The 21,532-nt window shown below is 48.4% G+C and overlaps 1 protein-coding gene across 1 annotated transcript; it reads left to right on the plus strand.

The window, feature by feature from the left end:
* Positions 1 to 274: 274 nt before the first annotated feature.
* Positions 275 to 21,305, plus strand: SIN3A (SIN3 transcription regulator family member A). Its single transcript, XM_010717202.3, has 19 exons — positions 275 to 471; positions 1,545 to 1,651; positions 2,203 to 2,485; positions 3,815 to 4,066; positions 4,415 to 4,567; positions 4,903 to 5,061; positions 5,830 to 5,919; positions 6,832 to 6,950; positions 7,937 to 8,147; positions 9,641 to 9,757; positions 10,457 to 10,695; positions 11,600 to 11,783; positions 12,209 to 12,782; positions 13,272 to 13,441; positions 14,823 to 14,996; positions 15,819 to 15,911; positions 16,240 to 16,334; positions 16,858 to 17,065; positions 18,903 to 21,305. The coding sequence occupies exons 2-19, from the start codon at positions 1,629 to 1,631 to the stop codon at positions 19,131 to 19,133; spliced, it is 3,375 nt and encodes a 1,124-aa protein (XP_010715504.2). The 5' UTR covers positions 275 to 471; positions 1,545 to 1,628; the 3' UTR covers positions 19,134 to 21,305.
* The last annotated feature ends 227 nt before the right edge of the window (positions 21,306 to 21,532 follow it).

The following is a 21,532-nucleotide window of genomic DNA, read 5'->3' on the forward strand; positions in this document are numbered from 1 at the left end:
TTTATGAGGAAATTCTTTACCATGAGGGTGATGAGGCGCCGGCACTGCTGCCCAGAGCTGTGGGTGCCTCATCCATGGAGGTGCTTAAGGCCGTGGTTGGGCTCTGGGCAGCCTGAGCTGGGGGCAGTCAGCCTGCAGCAGGGGATGGTACTGAGGGGGCTTTAGGATCCCTTCCAACTTTTTTAGAGAGAAGAGAGAGCCTTGACTCTGTCTGAGTCACGCACCCTGTGCATTTCTTCCTTCTGTTAGCACTGGTGATGAGACAAGCACTCACGGTCCTTTCTGTCTCTCCAGGTGTCAGCTGTGCCACAGAGCTCAGGCAGCCACGGGCCGGCCCTGGCAGCGGTGCACAGCGGCCACCACCACGCCGCCCCGGTGCAGCCACATGGCAGCCAGGTGGTGCAGAGCCACGCACACCCAGCCCCCCCGGCTGTGCCTGTGCAGGGCCAGCAGCAGTTCCAGAGGCTCAAGGTAACGCAGGGACGTGGGTGGGACAGCCAAAAGGTTTGGGGCTTCTCTGAATGCGTGGCCTCAGAGGGTGGGAGTGCAGGAGTGAGGAGGGAGTGCAGAAGGCTCTATTCTTGGCTTAGGTGCTGTAAAATCCTTACAAGAGAGAGAACTCTACCAAAAGTAGCCCTTGTGAGTAGTTGTGTTAGATTCGGCTCTAGCAACAAGGCATACATATGAATTGATACCTTGTGCCACGTGCAGGGCAGGTCTCCTCCTGTGGAGCTGGAAACCAGTGCTTTGCTGGGCGAGATGCCCTTCAGCTTCATTTCCACTCCCCTCTGAAAATGGTTTTGTAACACGTGGTTCTTTCTCCCAACAAAACTGCTGTCTGTCCCTCCGAGATGCAAGGTTGGGACTGTCCCTTCTCACCTTTCCTCCCTTGCTGTCTTTTAATTCCCAACAAGGGAGAGGGCCCAGGTGCAGCTGATTACAAACTGCACAGAGCGCTCGTGTCAGGCTGGGCTGTGCTTTCAGTATATCTGGAAATTGGCTGTTGGTACACGAATGGTTCATAAACTTCTTGCTGTTTGAGGCGTAAAACAATTTGCCTCCCACAGTTGCCATTTTCAAAATCCTTATGTGTCGAACTGAAATGCCTGGCTTTCAGAAAGCGTGTACCTGGCAGGCATCTATTCCTCTGAATATGTCATTTCCACTTTCTGCTTATTCTTAGACTTCCATAATAATTTCCACATATGAATGCAGGAAAAATGCTCAGTCTAGTTCTGTTTATTCTAGCAGTCACATCACTGATGGTGACACGGGGAATTTGGAGGATGTGCCTTCTGACTGATTCTGTTGATTTGAGTTGTTTCTGTTTTGTTTATTATTATTTATTTTTCTTCTTTTTGGTGTAGTTTTCTGAGCTTTTCTTATTTAAGTGGTGCTGGTATGACTCCAACCAAGATCACGATCCTTAATTCCCCCTTCTAGGCTCAGGGCTACCAGCTGTGCTTTCAGATACGTGTTTTGCTGAGCAATGGAGGTGACATAAAATCTTCTGTGCCAATGCAGGCTGTCTGTTTTGTCTCCAGGTGGAGGATGCGTTGTCATACCTTGACCAGGTGAAGCTGCAGTTCGGCAGTCAGCCACAGGTCTACAATGACTTCTTGGATATTATGAAGGAATTCAAATCTCAGAGGTAAAAAGCTTCATTCTGCTGCTTCCACCCAGGCTGCTATCACTGTATGCATGTTTGTGGGCATGGCAGCACAGAGCAGGAGTTCAACGCTGCCATTCCTTTCCACAGCAGCATACCTGCGTGGTAGTGTGAAAGCAGTTGTGTGCTTTCTGTTCTGAGAGTCTGTTCTGAGAGTTTCAGAATTTCTTCACTTATATCCATTTCTTCGTTGATACTAACAGAATTTCTGCCTAGAGCTGCAGTTCCCAATCTCAGCCTTGCTAGCTGTTCGACCTGGTTGTCTGGTGGTCTTGCCTGCTTCCTCGTAATAGTCAGACCTGTGGCTAGATCTCATTGATATAAAGCAGTTTGAACAAATAAAATAATCCTTACGTCATTCTTAAGGTTGATAACGTATTTATTGGAATGAGTTTTCCTGTGATTCATAGGTTCATCATAGGTTATAGATGGTAAGGTAGAAATGCTGAAGGAGAACTGTCGCACGCAGAGTTTGGGTTGCCACAAGGAGGGAGTTTGAAGACGGTGACATTCTGATTTTCTTCCTTGCTCAGCATTGACACTCCAGGAGTGATCAGCCGCGTATCGCAGCTCTTCAAGGGCCACCCAGACTTGATTATGGGTTTCAACACCTTCTTGCCTCCCGGCTACAAGATCGAGGTGCAGACAAACGATATGGTGAACGTGACGACCCCGGGGCAGGTTCACCAGATCCCCACTCATGGCCTGCAGCCCCAGCCGCAGCCCCAGCCCCAGCATCAGTCGCAGCCTTCAGCGCAATCGACCCCAACACCAGCACAGCCAGCGCCGCAGCCACCACCTGCCAAAATCAGCAAGGTGAGACTGAGTGAGTGGTGTCTGTTGGCTCCTGCGTGGGGGAATGGCTGCCTGCAGCTGACACTGGTGTGGAGGTGGGGAACTAAGTGGGATTTGCTGCCCATATAACCAATATCCCAAGAAATTCCTCGTAAAGCAGAGGCTGTGATAGAGACGTTTCCCTCGGTGTGAAAGTCTGTGCGTGTTTCCAAATGCTTGGCGTAGTGACGTGGTAGACACTGTATTGCTCAAAATCTCATCTTCAGACTGGCCAGCTGCTGCAAAACAAAAACAAACAGAAAGGGTAGTCTGGTTCAGCCATCAGCTGGAAGGGTGCCGGCCTTGTTGATGAAACTGGGTTCAAGGGTTCAAGCAAAATGACCACAGTGTTGTCTTAAGTATCAGTTTGTGTGCCTGAAACTGAGACCTCTCAACGACAAAGGGATTTCGTCTCTGCTTTAGATGCAATCCAGATGCTGCGTCCACCATATGTATTTTACGTGATTGAAAACAGAATAGGGTAATATAAGAGGCTTTTAAGAGCTCAGTCGAGATAAAATCCGGTGTATTTGAACCTCCAAATGTGCAAAGAAGGGAAAGAATCCCCAGAATTTCAAAGATTAATCTCTTAACTATGTACTCCTGGTCTCCATACTGAAAAATCTGCATCTTCTCTTGCTGTTTTCTTACTCCCAGCATTCTTAACTAGAGACAAAGTTAAGAATGCTTTGCTACTGTGTTTTGATGACTGAATGTATCTCTTGTCAGATCTCAGTCAAAAGCAAGTGACAAGGAGAAACAGCTGCCCAGAATAAGTTGAGGGGGCCGGTGTTGTGTCTTCCTGGCTGGCACACCCAATTTCTATTTATTTGTTTGCTTTGGATAGTGGCTCTCTTCTGCTCAGTCTGCCTTTGTTTGTGCTTCTGTTAATCTTAAAACACTGATTGGGAAATGGGATGATGCAATTTTGGCTCTTGACAGCAGTTTTTGCTTAGACGTCTACTAGGGAGTATTGAGTTTGTGGAAGATAGTGCTAAAATTCTGTAGGCCTGGGAAGGGAGTAATTATTTAGTAGCAATTAATGAAAAAAACAAACCAGTATTCTAAGGAAGCAAATCAGAAGTCATCCAGGAATATGGGTAGAGATTGCTTGACTGGGTGTAGTAGTGGGAAATGTTCAGCTGCTGTGCCTGTGATGCTTCAGCTCAGAGATATCCCTGTTGGCACCATGTACACTTATACACCCTCTCGTTTCTTTAGGATATGGCACGTCGGTGGGATGCGAGTGCCTTTGTTCAAAGCATAAAGGATCTGCCCTTGTCTGACGTGGCTCCTTCTTTTTCCCCTTAGCCATCACAGCTGCAGGCACACACACCTGCCAGCCAGCAGACCCCCCCAATTCCACCGTATGCGTCCCCACGCTCACCACCAGTGCAGCCTCACACACCCGTGACAATCTCTCTGGGAACCACACCATCCCTGCAGAACAATCAGCCCGTCGAGTTTAATCACGCCATCAACTATGTCAACAAGATCAAGAACCGCTTCCAGGGACAGCCAGACATCTACAAAGCCTTCCTGGAGATCCTCCATACATACCAGGTGAGCTTTGGCAGTGCCAGGTGGAGTCATTCCACTTTCTTTGCTGCCTGAGATGGGAATTCTGGTCTTCTGCTGGACTTCTTTGTATAGATCTTTTCCAATGTAAATAATTATTTGCTTAGCATTGGCCAGCAAGCTAAGCAGAGCTCCAGTTGTGTTAAAAGTGAAGAAATCACTTCTTTGATCAGTGTCCCCCTAGTCCACAGCCAGCTGAGCATTTTGCACAGTCCTTTGCTTTAGATGCTGAGACCTTTGCTGCTTCATTCTTTGTATGACTGAGGGCTTTTTTCCTTTGTCTCTGAAAAAGTTCAGACGTCCTTTCATCTGACCCTTCTCTTTGCACGACAGAAGGAGCAGCGCAATGCCAAGGAGGCAGGGGGCAACTACACACCAGCACTGACGGAGCAGGAGGTGTATGCACAGGTGGCTCGCCTCTTCAAGAACCAGGAGGATCTGCTCTCAGAGTTTGGGCAGTTTCTGCCAGATGCCAACAGCTCGGTGGTGAGTCTACTTGAGGCGGGCTGGGGCTGCGGTACGTAGTGGAGAAGTGCTTCTGTAGGGAACTAGTGCTCAGAACAATGGGCTTTTCTTGTTGTCTTGCGTTTTTGGAGTGGTCTTTTACCAAGTTTAGGAGGTGGGTCAGGATGATAGACTGTTTTCTGTCAATAACTTGTCTTTTCAATACAAGTCCTTTGCTTGGAAGGGCTGTTCTAAGACTTCCATAACCACAGTAAGGTAGACTGGTCACCTCGAGCTGGGAGGAGCAGGCACACTGGGGTTTGGTTGGTGAGGTGAAGCTCGGCTCTGATGATCTCGTGGCTTTGTTTGTAACTAAGCTGTTAAGCAAGACGACTGCAGAGAAAGTGGAGTCGGTGAGAAATGATCACGGTGGCACAGTGAAGAAGCCACAGCTCAATAACAAGCAGCAAAGACCCAACCAGAATGGCTGTCAGATCCGGCGGCACTCAGGAGCAGGGACAACCCCTCCAGTGAAGGTAATGGCACGTGCTGCTAGCTCAGCAGCTGTGTGTTTCCCAGGAAACTAAAGCAAAACTTAGAGCAGAATCATGCTTATTCATTTTTCACGTGATAAATGTTGTCATGCAGTGATGAATGATGATTCCTGTAGCTGAATTTGCCCTCTTCAGCTTACTCATGTTTTGAGAGAGCAAGGCTTAGCCTTCTCAGAAGAATGGTTTGGTGGTTTAGAGCCTCTGCATTAGGACAAGCGTGCCTGCTTTGTGTGGTATGTCCTGTGGGGGGGAGAAAAGTGTTGGCACATCTAGCTATGTTGTTTAAATCCAATGACTTCCTTCCCCTTCCAGCTTTTCTCCTCGAAATGCAGCAAATTAATACAGGTTTGGAGGCAGCTTTAAGCCTTTCTGATGTGGAGTACAGGAGGTAGAAGTTTGCTGCTTTTAGGGAGGTCTAAGAATCAACTGAATGAATGGTGGTTTAAAAAATATTTTGGTAGTTCTGCACATTAGTTAGAAATTGAGATAGTACAAGCAGTGATTGTTTCAGTCAGCTTGTTAGAGGAAAGGATACGACCTTGTATTAAAAATACTTGGTGTTCTGTGCAGCTAATTAAAGATGAATTGATTAACATAGGGGCCACATTTTAAACAAGTTTCCTTCTGAAAAAGCCACTCTTCTGTCTGAGAGCAAGTAGTGTCTGGAGGCTGAAGCCCTTGTGAGATACGTGGTCAAAATACAGTGACTTCCTCTGCTGAACAGCCCTTTTTTGTGTTATTTTTTAACAGAAGAAACCAAAGCTGCTTGGTTTAAAAGACCAGTCCTTGGCAGAAGCCAGCAAGCATGGTGTGGGGACAGAATCTCTGTTCTTTGAGAAGGTGAGCAGTGAGACTGAGAGAGCACAGTCTGGTATCAATGATTGATGTTTGTAGCCTGCATACGTCCTGATTTTTTTTTTTTGTCACAGTGAAGTTTGTGATATATGTGCCACACTGATAACACTGGTCTGCTTGACCTCAGCTGTATTGTCTGACCTCTGTATCAGATCAGCTGCATTTTTTTAAAAGATTGGTGGTGGTCTTTACGTGGACATCTGTGTCTTTTTTCCCTGGGGGGGGTCGTTCTCTAGTTCTCACCTGCTGCTGATGCTCTGTGGCAGAAAGGCTTGGCATCAGAGCCATGCTTGCTCCCTGATGATGTATGTTTTGCAGCACACTGAGCCAGCTGGTGGTGACTGGGAACCACTCTATCGCTCGCAGGATGCGTAGGTGTTCCCATGAGTAAACGTAGAAATCCCTGCTGCAGAACTGTAACTGTAATGACGAGTTTCTTAATAATGATAGATCTGTTTGATGTGTAGATGCTAACTGTTCTCATGGGAAAAGTAATGGTGCTGGAATGAATTGCTGTTTTCTCGTGCTGAGGGCTGCAGAGCTCGCTGTGTCTGGGATGACTTGAGCTGTAATGTAGTGGGGGCTGGAGGGGTGCTCACTGTGACACGGTCTCTTAGCCCTGATCCCCACCCAGATGGGTCTGTGGTGCTGCAGACACGACTGGGCTTGTCTGTGGTCCAGCTGCTGGGAGTCTCATTCACTTACAACTCTCTTCTTCAAGGTAATGCACTTGAGTGGCAGCCGTACCAGCAAGGCTTCCTTCTCTTTTCTGGCTCCTTGGAGCTTCTCCAACAAAGTCCTGCATAGGTGGGGGAAGCACAGTGTTGAACGCAGGCCTCCTGGGTGCTGATGGACGAGCTGCTCTCACCTTTACCCTTTTCCCTCTTCTTCCCCAAGGTCCGCAAAGCTCTGCGAAGCACAGAAGCGTATGAAAACTTCCTTCGCTGCCTGGTTATTTTCAACCAGGAGGTGATCTCCCGTGCAGAGCTGGTGCAGCTAGTTTCCCCATTCCTGGGGTAAGTGGGGCATGCTTCTTTGTGTGAGGGGAGAAGCTAAATCCAATGCATCTGTTTGTGATGCACAGTAGGGAAAGAAATGCCAGCCTTGGTGGCTGCGTGGTTTGTGTTACAGAATGAATCTGCAGCACGCTGTTGTGGCCTCTTGCTCTGGAATCACAGATTATTTCACGCAAGAAAAGCTCAACTGTCCAGTTACACAGGAAATGTCCCCTAAAAAAAGGAGTGCTTATACAAACCCATTAAAATTACCAAAAAAAGCAAAAAGCAACTGAGTTCTGCCCTGAAGCCAAACCCGATAATCAGTACTGTCGTTTAAATAGAAATTATAACTTCAAGTACTGTACAGAATGAGTCTGTATTAATCACCTAAAATCGCTGTAATAATTATCCTCTCATCAGCTTGGGGCAACTCTGCTTCTGTGATTTGAGCTCCTAGTTCCTAGGCAGAAGGCAGCAGCAATGTGAATTGGGTTCGGGACCCCATTACGCTGGTTGCTGTGCAAGGAAAGTGCCCCAAGCAGCTTCTGCTTTCTGCAGCTCCACTGGAATTAGGCATCAGCAGGAAGCTGGTTTTGGCTAGGAAAAGTGAAATATTCAACAAAAAAATCTATATTTCTTCCGTTTACCATCTGTGCTCCCGACTGGAAGGGTGAATATCTGCATTGGGAAAGGTGTCATGCAGTTCTTACTCTGAAGTCAGACATTACCTTCAATCATATAATAGAGAAGCAATAGACGAGCAGCAATTCAGGTAACAGGTCTGATTTCTCATATCACTGCAGCTGCTCACCACTTGACCACCAGACAGGTACTTGGTTCCCACTTGGTGGAAGTGGGGTTGAGCAGAGAGGTCCTCTCACCAAACTGGTAAATCAGAGAGTCTTCTTGGGCAACTTCTGTCTCTTGCAAGCAGTTCTAGCCTCAGTATCACAGCTCAGCACTGCACCCTGCTAATTTTTCCACTTTGTTCCTTTTATTTCTAGGAAATTCCCCGAACTGTTCACTTGGTTTAAAAACTTTCTGGGCTATAAGGAGTCTGTTCACATGGAGACGTATCCCAAGGAACGGGCAACCGAAGGGATTGCCATGGAGATAGACTATGCCTCCTGTAAAAGACTGGGCTCCAGCTACAGAGCCTTGCCCAAGAGCTACCAGCAGCCCAAGTGCACGGGGCGGACGCCGCTGTGTAAAGAGGTAAGCAGCTCCCAGGCAGCAGCCGTGTGGCAGAGGAGGGCTGTTCACAGTACAGCACGTGAGAGTGCTCAGCTCTCTTGCAAACATGTAGATTGGATCCAGGATCTATTTCCCAGGGTGGAGCTGTGCCAGCAGCTGGCTGGGAGATGCAGTGCCCACGGCACTGATTCTCTCTGATTCTCCCCAGTGGTGATTCTGAAAGAGTTGTGCAAAGCACTGGGGAGCATCTGGACAAAAAGAACCTCAGTAGCTGTGAAGTTTAAATACTTTTACAAGGGAGTACGTAATTCAAGGTGATTGCTGCCTTTTTCACCAAACTCCTGCTTAGTCTGCTTTCAGAGTTGTCTCTAGTCCAAGCTTAAAAGAAAATCACATCTTCTGTACAGAGTTTCTCCTTCATATTCCTCTCACGCTTCTTTCTTTCCACCTGCAAGGCTGAGGTGAGCCATGGAGACATGGTGTGCTGCATCAGGAGGTTGGCTGCCCATCGGGAGCATTGTTGGCCTAGGGGCAAAGCTGGCCTCCTGGCACAGCACGGCAGGACCAGATGCACTCCTTGGGTCCTTTCATGTAACCACCTTTTGGTTGGAGAGGGATGGTGCTGGCTGATCCTGCTCCTTCATTGGTGTTAGAATCCCCCTTCCTTGGGTGACTGCCATCAGCAGGGAGAACAAACAGACAGAAGATTTTGGGACGTCACAGTTTTGCCTCCTTTCCTTGAGAAATGAGGATGAATGCAGGTGATCAAGTCAAGCGGTGGGCAGTGATACGTGGCTAATTGAAATGATGGCAGGGTAGCAAAAACAACTCAGGCAAGAAAGAATTGTAAGTTTTTAATTGAAGTCCTGACACGTCTCTCAGGAGTATCTTTGTGTGATGGAGCTGTAAACTTTTCTTTCTGCAAGAATCTCATGTCTCGGTTGTTCAGGCTTCAGGTTGAGGAAAATTAGGCTTGATTTTTCAAGATTGCCTACCAAAATCTTTTGTTCTGTTGCCTTTGGCCTCTTTGAGGTTTCTTTGGATGGTCCGTTCCTGCTTTGGAGGTAATGAAAAACTGCAAGTTCTCAGCATCTTTGTCAGGAAAGGTTTTGCTGGGGTATGGATTGATATTCCTTATTTGGAGGTAGAAACCATGTTGTGTCTAACGGTCGTGGTGAGGATGATGACCACCCGGTGCCATCAGTGGTGAATCAGACGTGTGATGAGTGAGCCACGGTGAGCCGGTTCTTCCGATGGAATGGAAAGGCTCCTTTCACCTCTCTTTTTCTCTTCCCTTCCAAGTATTTTCTTACGTTTCCAATGGATGAGTTTTCCAGACCGCTGGGTTGTTTCATCTCTGGCTCTTTGGGGTTGCCCCATGGGTGCTGGGCATCCTCTGCACTGGAAGGGAGAAGCAATTCTTGCTGCTCCCCCATCAGCAGCCAAGCACCTCTGTGACATTCCCCTCTCCCAAGACTGACTGTTATGCTTGTCTTTCTCTGTCGTGCTGCAAGGTTTTGAATGACACTTGGGTCTCCTTCCCTTCCTGGTCTGAAGACTCTACTTTTGTGAGCTCCAAGAAGACACAGTACGAAGAGCACATCTACAGGTGTGAGGATGAGCGTTTTGAGGTTAGTTGTTTTCTTTGGAAGCCTTGGGGTTCTGTGAATAGCTAATGATGCCATTCTATTCTTAATGCTGCTTCATACAGTCTGTTTTTATTGTCTATCACACCTTTTCTGCATAAGAGCTTGCACTATCTGAAAGCAAGAGGCAGCATCAGGTTAACCACTTCTCTTTCCAAGCTACCACCCCTGCCCAAGCTCTGTGCACCGAGCCCTTCTCTCACGTCACTCCAGATAGAATTGTTCAATGGACAGCATATAATCAATGCATCTTTTTTGCCCTTTGTGCCCACATAGCTTGTAAGAACATGCATTCCCCTGTAATAACCCGAGAAACTATACGTTCAGGATGTTAAATGATTGACTTCTTGACTTAAAACCAGAGTTAGCTTAGCAATTACCTGAATGTGCTCAGGTCTGTCATGTCCTCTTGTAGAGGAACTGTCAGTTGTTTTCTACTCCTATATGGAAAATGTAATTTCTTAACAGCATCATTCTGGTAGACGTTAAATTCTGATGCGCCATTACCAAGGCTGCAGATAAAATATAATTGGATTATTTCAGCGCAGCCAAACGTGGAAACCAGTTCTGGAATCCACCTTGTTAAACACACCCGGCTTCTTGTTTCGCGTCGCTTTAGTGTTAGTCTCTGTGAAGTATCATGTTTTATCTATTCAACTCTGGCTAACACACTGTTCGCTTCAGCTGGACGTTGTCTTGGAGACCAACCTGGCAACGATCCGTGTCCTTGAGGCCATCCAGAAGAAACTCTCACGTTTGTCTGCTGAGGAGCAGGCCAAGTTCCGGCTGGACAACACCCTGGGAGGCACCTCGGAGGTGATCCACCGCAAGGCCCTGCAGAGGATATATGCAGACAAAGCAGCTGACATCATTGATGGGCTCCGGAAGAACCCGTCTGTTGCTGTTCCTATTGTCCTGAAAAGGTACCACACTTACACTGTGCCCCGGGGGCTCTGCCTTGCTGCACGTTTATGTAGAAGTAGCTGATTTCTGCCCCTGGAGGGTTTAACCTGCGCAGGGATGCAATTTGAGAAAGGCATTCCGTTCTGATCGGTCGCTTGATTTATAACAATCACCTTTTGAAACACAAACGCTCAGCTGGGGGGATGCAGAGCTTTTATTGTCTCCTCCGAACCTTGTTTCTTCTCCAGCCTTGCACGGCAGCGTAAGATGAGGAAGATGTCTGTGCCGTGTGGATGGTTCAGGGCTGAACCCAATCCCTTTCCAAATCCCTTGGCTGTGCATGGCCGTGGGCTCTGACTGCTCAGGCACCACGCCTGGATCCCCATTAGTTTTCTGTTGTCAGATCCCTGCAACCAATCACAAAAAAAGGAGTGGGGGCTGCAGCTCTTTGGAGATGTGTAAAGAGGAGGCTGCGTGCACATTTAATACAGTAATGTGTTGTCCTTATCCTCTTGGCGTGTAAACGAGGAATTGTTCTCTAAAAGCACAACTGTAGCACCACTCACAAGGAGATGCTCTTCCTCCCAAAGCTTACTGTCTCTGGGAAGGAAAACCACTTTGCCACCAATACCTGCAAGGTCACAGTGTGCCCACCCTGCTACAGGGCACTGTTCTGTGAGCTGCTCTGGCTGTGCTGCACCAGGTGCTTTGCTTGAGATACTGAGCTGAGGTTGTGGACTGTGTTCCCAGGAAGCTCAGGTGTCCAACGATGTGCAGAGAGCTTTGTTCAGCAAAGGGTGTGCAGAGTGCTCCTCCTGTAAAACTCCTTTCAGTGGGACTGCTTTCCCAGGTCTCAGGCTTTCCTTACAAGCTCGGAGTGAGACCTCTACGTCTCTTATCTCACCCTTGATTTCTTGATCCAAGGTTAAAGATGAAAGAGGAGGAGTGGCGAGAAGCCCAGAGAGGATTTAATAAAGTCTGGCGAGAGCAGAATGAGAAGTATTACCTGAAGTCCTTGGACCACCAGGGCATCAACTTCAAGCAGAACGATACCAAGGTCCTGAGGTCAAAGAGTCTCCTCAATGAGATTGAAAGCATCTATGATGAGGTAAGATGGTCACCAGAGGTTTCCTTCCCTCAAGCTTATATAGTCTGCATGTGCAGTTTCAGTTCCTTTCCTCTTGAAGCTGGTGTGGTTGGGAAGTGGGATGCTCACCGTGGAAGGGCTGTGCTCTCTGTGTTGGGATATCTGCTTGTGGCTGAGGAGGCTTGTCATTCTGCTGGTAGCAGGTGGGCTCTGTTTCTAGAACAGAAACGGGGTGGAGAAGGTTTGTAAACAAGGGGAATGTTTGTGAACTTTTGGCATCTGTTGCAGAGAACCTTCTGGCAGCAGTGGGAGGGAGGCCTGATGCTTCCTCTGTTGCGAGGGGGTGTAATGAGAGAGGAAGTCTGTCGTTGGGAGAGCTTTCTGAGGGCTTGTGGGCAGAGGGAGGTGCTTGGGGGACTAATTTGTGTCCTGTTTCTCACTTGTAGAGGCAAGAGCAGGCTTCAGAAGACAACGCTGGGGTTCCCACAGGCCCGCACCTCTCGTTAGCCTATGAAGACAAGCAGATCCTGGAGGACGCTGCCTCCCTCATCATCCACCACGTGAAGCGGCAGACGGGAATCCAGAAGGAGGACAAGTACAAAATCAAGCAGATCATGTACCACTTCATTCCAGACCTGCTGTTTGCTCAGCGAGGTGAACTCTCAGATGTGGAAGAGGAGGAAGAAGAAGAAATGGACGTGGATGAAGCTACCGGAGCTGCAAAAAAGCACAACGGTGTGGGGGGCAGTCCTCCCAAAACCAAGCTGATGTTCAACAACACGACGGCCCAGAAGCTGCGGGGCATGGATGAGGTCTACAACCTCTTCTACGTGAACAGCAACTGGTACATCTTCATGAGGCTGCATCAGATCCTGTGCTTGCGGCTGCTGCGGATCTGCACCCAGGCTGAGCGGCAGATCGAAGAGGAGACACGGGAGAGGGAGTGGGAGAGGGAAGTGCTGGGCATCAAGAGAGATAAGAGCGACAGCCCCGCCATCCAGCTGAGGCTGAAGGAGCCAAGTGAGTGACTCTGGGGGCACACAGGTGCTTCTGTTAGCAGTGTGTGTGCTGACAGTGGCGCACTGTCTCAGACGTGCTGCAGTGTGACACTACGATGGGCTTTTACTGCCTTTTACTGTCACTGGGCAGCAGGGAGTTGAGATGGGAAGATGTGAGGCAGGAGGGAGTCGCAGCAGAACGGAACCATGCAGCGGTTGTTTCATGAGAGCTTTAATTGCACACTTGCTTATCTAAAGCATCCTTCAGTCCTCTAATGACAAACTTTCTAAAAGCCTTTCGGAACCAGAGACCTCGTGGAGGAGGCTACTGCTGGAAAGGCAGAGACTGTGAGAGTACTCGTGGCTTAAAGGTCTATAAAAGATGAACATATGACAAATTCCAGTAGCAGAGCTGGCTGAAGGCTGGAGCTCTTGCTCCATCCTGTCCTAGGAGGAGTGGGAAGGGCCTGCCTGGCGTTCCATGCTCACCCCTCTTGCTCTTGTGTTGCAGTGGACATCGATGTGGAGGATTACTACCCAGCATTCCTGGACATGGTGCGTAACCTCCTGGATGGGAACATGGACTCGTCGCAGTACGAGGACTCCCTGCGTGAGATGTTCACCATTCATGCCTACATTGCCTTCACCATGGACAAGCTGATCCAGAGCATCGTGCGGCAGGTGGGCGCTGGCTGGGCTGGGGCTGGGTGCCAGGCTAGAGGAGGGAAGGTTGCTTGTGTCCCTGAGTGTGTGCTGGCGTGTTGGTCACCTATACGTGGCATTTTGGGGATAAGCAGCTGAATTGCAGATGTGCTTTAACCCAGCTTTGAGACTGCTTGAAGGAGAGGTGATGGAAGGTAACTTCTGCTGTATTTAAATTATCACGAATATCCTTTCTGTGTGGGGGGGGTTCTCCCTTTGTTTTCCTGAAGCTATAGGGATATAAGTTTTCCACTTGAAAGCATTTGCGGAGCTAATCTTGCTTTAACTTTGAAAAAGAATTAAATAGCATTTAAATAATTTCTTTCATTCTCTTCAGTGCTATGAGAGGAGCGCGTGCCTTCTCTAAAAAGCTTTGTCTCTTTTATCTGCCTGCTTGAGGAGCTCGGGCTGCTTGTTATGTTCTAGTCCTCTTTTTGGGCACATAGAAAGAATGTGTGACCAAGGGAAAAATTATTCTTGTGCCTTTTTGTAGCGTAAAGAACAAAACCAGATGCGAGAGGCAGGGAGTGGGATTGCTTGAAAGGCCATTCCTTGTTGGAGCAGCTTTTCAGAAGCGCTTGGTTTCAGTCCAGAGCTTAACTGAATTGAAAAGACAGTTGAGCGATTTCCGATTTTCAACTTGTACAAAGTGAGGTATCATATCTCTCCCCACTGTCCTCAGAGACAGTAGCAGCCCCGTGCTGAGAACAGCACAGCCCTTCCCACCCTGCTGCTGCTGCTCACAGGCTTTCCTGCACGTAGTTTTTTTCCTCTTTTTGCCACCTGTCTTTTTTTTTCCTTTTTTTTAAATTCAGAAGGTAGTGCTGTTTTTTCTTTTACATTGCCACTGGAAGAATTTACTAAACATGTAGCCTTAAACTCATGCTTTTATAACCTTTTTTGTCCTTTTTTTTTTTTTTCCCATAGGGCTTAAGCACTTGGTTACATCTTTGTTTCTTGCTATTGTATGCTGATGGGCACGTAGCAGCCTCCAGCCAGCGAGTCTATCCTTATCCACTTTTTTTTGTGGCTTTTATTTCTAAAACCTACAATGCAGGCAAATAGAGATGTATGTGTAACCCTGTGTGCTGCTTTTCTTTCAAGCCAGAATCTGCCAGGTGCCACTTACAAAGGGTGTTTTGGAGCCTTCCTCACTTTCCCAGCTGGTTCTTGCACTCAGGGTTTTGGTAGGTCACCCTGGTTTGCATGTTACAGCAAGCTCTCCCAGATGCCTCAGGCAAAGAAATACCTTTTGCAAGAGGATACACTGAGCACAAAAGTGTTTGGTCTCTTTTTTTTTTTCAGCCTGGGTTTAACAGCTCCCTCACGAACGCTCTCCCCTTGCTCTTCTTTTTGGCAGCTCCAGCACATAGTGAGCGATGAGATCTGCGTGCAGGTCACAGACCTCTACCTGTCAGAAAACAACAACGGGGCCACAGGAGGCCTCCTGGCTTCACAGTCCTCTCGGAACCTTCTGGAGGCCACCTACCAGCGCAAAGCTGAGCAGCTCATGTCGGAGGAGAACTGCTTCAAGGTAGAGCTTGGTGGGAAAGCAGTGAGCAGAGAAGGGCTTGCTTTGCAAAGTAGGTGCCGGTCCTTTGAAAATGGAGCACTGGTTAGGCACCCAAGAGCCCTGAGGTCTCCACAGCTACAGAAAGCCTGGAAAGTTGAAAGGAAAGTTTTGGTGCTGTGCCACCAGACCTCAGCATCACTTTGGTGGTATTTCCAGCACATCGTCAGCTGGTCTGTGGCAGAAACTGCATCAGTCCCAATAGGCAAAGTGGAACAGCACACGAGGATGTTGATGCTTCATGTCGACTGATTTGCTGTCTCCCATTTGAATTTGTTAGCTCAAACTTTCCCATTTCTCTTGTGTCTCAACCTTCGTGGGCCGTGGAAAGATCTGCTAATAGCAACTGGGCATTAAATCATTGCTGACTGTACGCATGGCTGAATAAAGGTGGTGTGCTGTGCTAATCAAGTCCATGCTTTCTTTGCTAAGATGCAGGAAGTGGTCAGGCCCTTTCTGAGCTAGCACAGTACTCTAGAGAAAAGTCTCTGTGGATGATCTCTCTTCCTTTACCCTCAAACTTACGTTGGGGGCTCACGAGAGACCTGTGCCTCTCCAAAATCAACACAAAAGGATTTTTCCAAAAGCTTGAACGTTTTTCTGTTCCTCAAAGAGTGTGCGGTGCTGCCAGTGCTTTCCCTTTGCTGGCAGTAATGCAGGGAGCAGTTTTTTGGCTTAAAACTATGCAAGCTGCTTCATTGTCCCTTTGCCTCAGAGGGAAGTGGAGGGGTATATTTTTTTTCTGTTTGAAACCTCACTGGATCCCTTCTGCCTTTTGCCTTACAGCTGATGTTCATCCAGAGCAGAGGCCAAGTTCAGTTAACCATTGAACTGCTGGACACAGAGGAGGAGAACTCTGATGACCCTGTAGAAGCAGAGGTAAGAGCTGCATGGCCAGAGAGCTGACTGTGATGGTCGAGGGTGCACTGGATGAGGATGTCCAGTCAGTTGTTTGCACGAGACGTCAACTAAGGATTGTAAAGCTTTCAGTGATGTGTGTAGGTAAATCCTTCTTGGTTTATTTTATATTAGAGAAGCCAAAAAACGACAAAGAGAAGCATTGTACCTGCCTTTGTAGGAATGAAATACAGAGAGCCTTCAGAGGTGTCCTGGTGCTCTCCTGTGTGACTTGCAGCTTATCCTCCTTATCACCCTGCGCGGTTCAGTGGGAAAGCAGTGTCTGATGTTGTTGTTTGCACTCTTCCAGCGCTGGTCAGACTACGTGGAGCGGTACGTCAACTCCGACTCTACCTCCCCTGAGCTCCGGGAGCACCTGGCCCAGAAACCTGTCTTCTTGCCCAGGTGAGTGGCCAGGCTGTGCCGTGAACCCTCCCTGATGGGTCTGTCCCTTGCAGGGCAGAGGGTTGCACTCTCCTGCAGCTCTGAGACTTTTGTCTCACCTGTGTTTTAATGCCACTACAGAAGCCATTACCGTGGCAGCGTGGCGTAGAGGTATTGTGCTGCTGCTTGTCCAGAAAGCCTGTGGGTCCACCCTGGGCTCCTGCTCTCCAGTGACTGAGAGACGGCATGCAGGTGGCAGAGAGGGTGAGGGCTGGGCACTCGCCAGTCTGCTTTCTGGCTCTCCTGCCTTGGTTTACCTAAAACAACGTAAAACAACCGGGTGCCACATCAGGGAACTGATTGCAAATAACTGTAGTTTCAGAAATAAATAAATCCCATGGGGCGACTTGTTGAAGGGGCCTGAACCTGAATGAATTTAATACAGACTGTTGGTCAGGCTCTTGAGGGGAATCCACCAGCTTCCTCCAGCCTAGCAGTTCCAGAGGGTGGGCACTAATTCCAAGAGGGATTCTCTGTTTTGCAGGAATCTGAGGCGGATCCGTAAGTGTCAGCGTGGTCGGGAGCAGCAGGAGAAGGAAGGGAAGGAGGGAAACAGTAAGAAGTCCATGGAGAACGTGGAGAGCTTGGACAAGCTGGAGTGTAAATTCAAACTGAACTCCTATAAGATGGTGTACGTGATCAAATCGGAGGATTACATGTACAGGAGGACTGCTCTGCTGCGAGCTCAGCAGGTAGGAGCAAGTGGAAGGACTGGGGTGGGCAGCTGGGCTTTCCTGGGACCTCTTCCTCCCAAAGTCAGGTGGGGAAGAGTCAGATGAATGTCCTTGGGTGGTCCTAGGGTAACATTTAGCAGTCTTGTGTTGCCAGAGGATAGTGTGCTATTTTATCTTCCCCAGATACCAAGAATCGTCTGAATGTTCCTAAGGTGTAATCTTTTCTTCCTGCCTTCTACTTGGCTCATCCTCTTGCCTCTCCTCTCCAGTGTGTGTTATTGTGGTAGGAGAGTGGTTTTGACCGTTAGCTCCTCAGTTTTTTTTTCCAGGAGGCATTTTCCCTGCATGGTGGTCCCTCCATTTTAGGGAAGACCCGTCCTCTGCATGCAATTGTAATGCCTTTTGAGGGGGCCTGTTCTTCCAGGGCTTCCCCACTGAGAAATCAGAGTGCAGAGCATCGAACTTTCTCTGTCCCAGCCAATCCTTCTGGGTACCATCCCTCAGCCTTTCCTGTCCCCAGTCACTGAGAGCGGGAGTCCTCTGGTCGCTCCCGCACGGCAGAGCCCCACACACACATGCAGTAGCTGCTCTACAAACACTGCTTTTGTGTCAAGGACAGGTGCAGGGGAGCTCACAGCTCCACAAATCACCATGGGTGTTTTCCTGGGGATCTGAAATCCTGATCTCAAGGGGTGATTTGGGTGGAGAAAACTGGTTAGGTGTTCAGAATGCTCTGACACTGTTCTCATGTCCCATGGGAATATTTCTGCCTAGCAGAGAAAACTTGCTTAGAGCTTTAAGAACAAACTCCAGTTAGTATGACTATTTAGGCTTGAAGTTTCAAGTACTTCGCTCTAATATTATTACAATCTACTTAAAACAAAACGTTAACCAGAGTGCCATTGCTGAGGACATCAAAAGAAAGTGAAAAGTGCCAGACTTCAGTGAAAGCTGCTGGCTTAGGCAACCAGAAGCAGAGGTACCTGGGTTCTGTCAGCAGCAGTGTCTCCTGTAGCTGCAGATACTGTGTTTCTGTTTATTCGATTATTGTCTTCCTGAGTGAACTACTGACCGCTGAGAAAATTGGCTGGGAGATGAGGGAGTGGGAGAGGTGTCCTCTGCTTCCTGCCTAGGAAATCATCCCTTCACAGCTCTGTTGGACGTTTATTTAAACTTCTAAAACGACTGCTCTCATCTGTTTCTTGCTGATGAAATACAATAATGGTTTTATTTAATTAGCTGTAATTTTGTTAAACTCACATTCACATCAGATAAGAGTATTCTGTTTCAGTATTGGGTCTTTGAAATGTCGATACTGAGGATTTTGATTGATTGAATTCCATCTACCCAATTCAATTGGCAAAGGGTTGGAAAAGTTACCTTGTAAGCAGGATACCATGTGCTGGTGCTTATCACAGAGCATCTTAACCTAGGCAAATTACTGAACTTCTTACACTGTAGCACACAGTATAACTTCTCAGCATGCTGAAGGAACTGCAGAAGCTACATTTAACCACAAACCTGTTGGACTACATGGTGGAATACAAGAAAATACATTTTAAATTAAAAAAAGAAAAAAAGAGAGAAAAAGAGCATCGTGACAGAATGGCCTGTTTCTGGCACAATCTCTTGGTATTTCTGAGTTCTTTTTGTCCTGTAATTCTCTTAGAAGTAGACTTCTTGGAAGGAGACCTGTGGGCCTTTCCCAGGACCTTCCCTCTGTTGCTAGCAAGGGCCAGCACCTGCCCTGCAAATCTTTTGGCCATATTGCCTTGCAGCCTGGCCTCTTTGCCACACATTACGCTGTAGCTTGGGGCTGGAACCACCTCTCTGTAACACCTCTTTGTTTCTGTAGTCCCATGAAAGAGTGAGCAAGCGGCTGCACCAGAGGTTCCAGGCCTGGGTGGACAAATGGACCAAGGAGCACGTCACCCGCGAGATGGCAGCCGAGACGAGCAAGTGGCTAATGGGCGAAGGGTTGGAGGGCTTGGTGCCCTGCACCACCACCTGTGACACAGAGACCCTGCACTTTGTGAGCATTAACAAGTACCGCGTCAAATACGGCACAATATTCAAGACACCGTAAATGCCCTGGGCCAGGGAAGATCCCGGGAGATGTGTGTGTGTGCGTGCGCATCAAGGAAACGAGGAAGATGCCTTTCTCCCCTCACTGTGTATCTCCGTAACATGGCCACTTGACTAGTGTGTGGCTGGTACAAGCAACCAGCGGGATTCTCTGTAGGAACACGGGTGTCCCACCACCTGCTGGGAGCCCTGCCCGCCGGCCCTTGGACTTCAGCATGCACCCCACAGGGAAGGACCCTCGTGAACTTGAGCGGTCCTGGAGAGACGCAACGAGCTCATATGCACCAGCAGTGTTGAGGCTTTATTCCCCGGTGGCCTGAGCAGCGAGGGAGGAGAAATGGAGGAGGCTCTCCACCACCTGACCGCCTCGGTGGTCATCAGATTCCTTGCTTGGATGTGTCCCGCAGCCCAGAGGTGCTGGGCTCCCCTGCGGGCCCCCGGACCCTCGGTTCCTCCCTTCCCTTCCCTCCCTCCCATGCTGGACTCAACCAGTGCAGATTGGTCTGTCCTTTCTAGTGCCAGTGGAACTGTTTTTTTGTACCTGCTTGTTTACTAGTCTCTCCTAGTGCCATGCACCAGCTTTTCACACACATGTACGTACACACACACACAACAGAGAACAACACAATTTTAACATGTTCCCCTCCTTTTTTGTAAATAAATGTACAAATTGTCAATTTTTTTGTTTTTTTTGTTTTTTTGTTTTGTTTTGTTTTGTTTTTTAATTAAAGGAAGTATGCTTGATGTGCTAGCATAACTGTACTAGCTTCTTGTGTACCATAGTACCAGGTGGCTTGAGAATTAGTACCGACAGACAGACCTATGAGGACATTTATTACACTTTTTACCAAAGGGAGTTATCATTGTAGTGCTTTTGTGTGGAAACTTTTCTCCTTTTTTTGTAAATAAAAATGATGTCTTTGTTCTTACTGGAGGAAGACACTCGCTCATCCACAGCCCTGCCCCTGGTCTGAGATGCACCGTGCAGCATGCAGCATTGGGGGATGAAGAGAGGGAGTGCGTCCCACCTTGTTACGATTGGCTTCACAATCTGAGAGGAAAAAGCAGAGGCAGCGTGCGCGTTTTGTGCTTCACACAACTGAGGTATAAGCGGTCTGTTGAGATATATAAATATATATTATATAGTTTTTAATTTTTTTAATGTTTTTGTTCCGGTGGGTAGTTTTTATCCACCTAGTCTTCCAGCTCCAAGGACCTTCGCTTTTGGGAGGTGTTGCTGAGCTACTTAGCTGAGGTTGATTGTGCTTGTGTATTTTTCCCTCTCAGTATTGGAGAAAACATCTTAAGTACCAAACCAGTATTGGATAGAGCTGCTCTGTGTGTGTGTTGGTGTGCGCGTGCAAGAGAAGGGCAGGGGCCGGGGTGGGTCTCGGTGCATTTCACTAGTGAAATCCACATATGGGATATATATTTTTTTAAGTATAGAAGTTTAGCGCTGGCAGATATTTAAACACGGGGAAGATTCTGATTTTAAAATGAAGTCGACATATAGACTTCGTAAGCCACGACAGACACAACTGCACTGTCTCTCCTCCTCAAAGGAGGCAGCTTTCCTTGCACAAACCAGTGCTGCCAGTATGAGCACCCCAATCTGCTTCCCTCCTTCCTGGTTTGGGAGCGTGGCTTTGCTGCTGCTGTGACCACAATCTGGCAGGGATCTCTGGGCTGGCAGCTTGTCTCCTTCCCGTGGCAGAGAGCCGGGTGTGCAGAACTGAGGGGCACAGACAGAGCCCCAACTCAGTGGCAGCCCATGTGCAGGAGGCAGGTTTGGCTGTGGTGGTGACCGGGAGCCTCCTATGGAGAAAGGAAAATAGAGGGAAGCGCCCAGCAGGGAATAGCCAGAGTTTGCCAGCAATAAGTTCCCTATCGTTCCATTGGAAAGGTTTCTTCCCTACCCCTTTTTCCTCTGTATGCTGAAGGTGATCCAGCAGTGAACATGTGGGCGGTGGAGGCCTGGCTTGGGGCAACGCCTGCATGTCACAGGGCCATCCCGCCCTGCCTGGCTGTACCATAGCAACAAGGCTTCTCTTTTTATTTGAACTTGCTTTTTGTATTCTGTAACGTGATCCTCGGCCCACTATCCATGTGATTTCTATACCAATGTTGTAAACTTGACTGTAGTGCAGTATTTCCATTAAAATATCAGGGCTAACTGCTGTGTATGGATCCTTCTTCCCACCCCACTCTGTGAGCTCCCAAGGGTGGGCAGTGCATGATGTGGGGGGCGTAGGCTCCCCATTAAGACACCGGGGCGGCAAGCAGTGCATCACCAGGGAGAAAGCCCCAATGAGCTGCTAGGAAAGTACCCATGCAGCAACCAAGCAGGGCTCTCCCACCAGGGCTTTGGGGGGCAGTGGCTGCCTGGAGTAGCCAGGCCAG

The sequence above is a fragment of the Meleagris gallopavo genome, chromosome 12, assembly GCF_000146605.3.
Source record: "Meleagris gallopavo isolate NT-WF06-2002-E0010 breed Aviagen turkey brand Nicholas breeding stock chromosome 12, Turkey_5.1, whole genome shotgun sequence".
In the NCBI taxonomy this organism is placed as follows: Eukaryota; Metazoa; Chordata; class Aves; order Galliformes; family Phasianidae; genus Meleagris; species Meleagris gallopavo.

Coding starts and splice junctions, on each gene's coding strand:
- SIN3A (XM_010717202.3), top strand. CDS start 1,629: ATGAAGGAATTCAAATCTCAGAG. Junction 8,148..9,640: donor GGACGCCGCTGTGTAAAGAG/GTAAGCAGCTCC, acceptor TCGTGCTGCAAG/GTTTTGAATGACACTTGGGT. Junction 11,784..12,208: donor TTGAAAGCATCTATGATGAG/GTAAGATGGTCA, acceptor TCTCACTTGTAG/AGGCAAGAGCAGGCTTCAGA.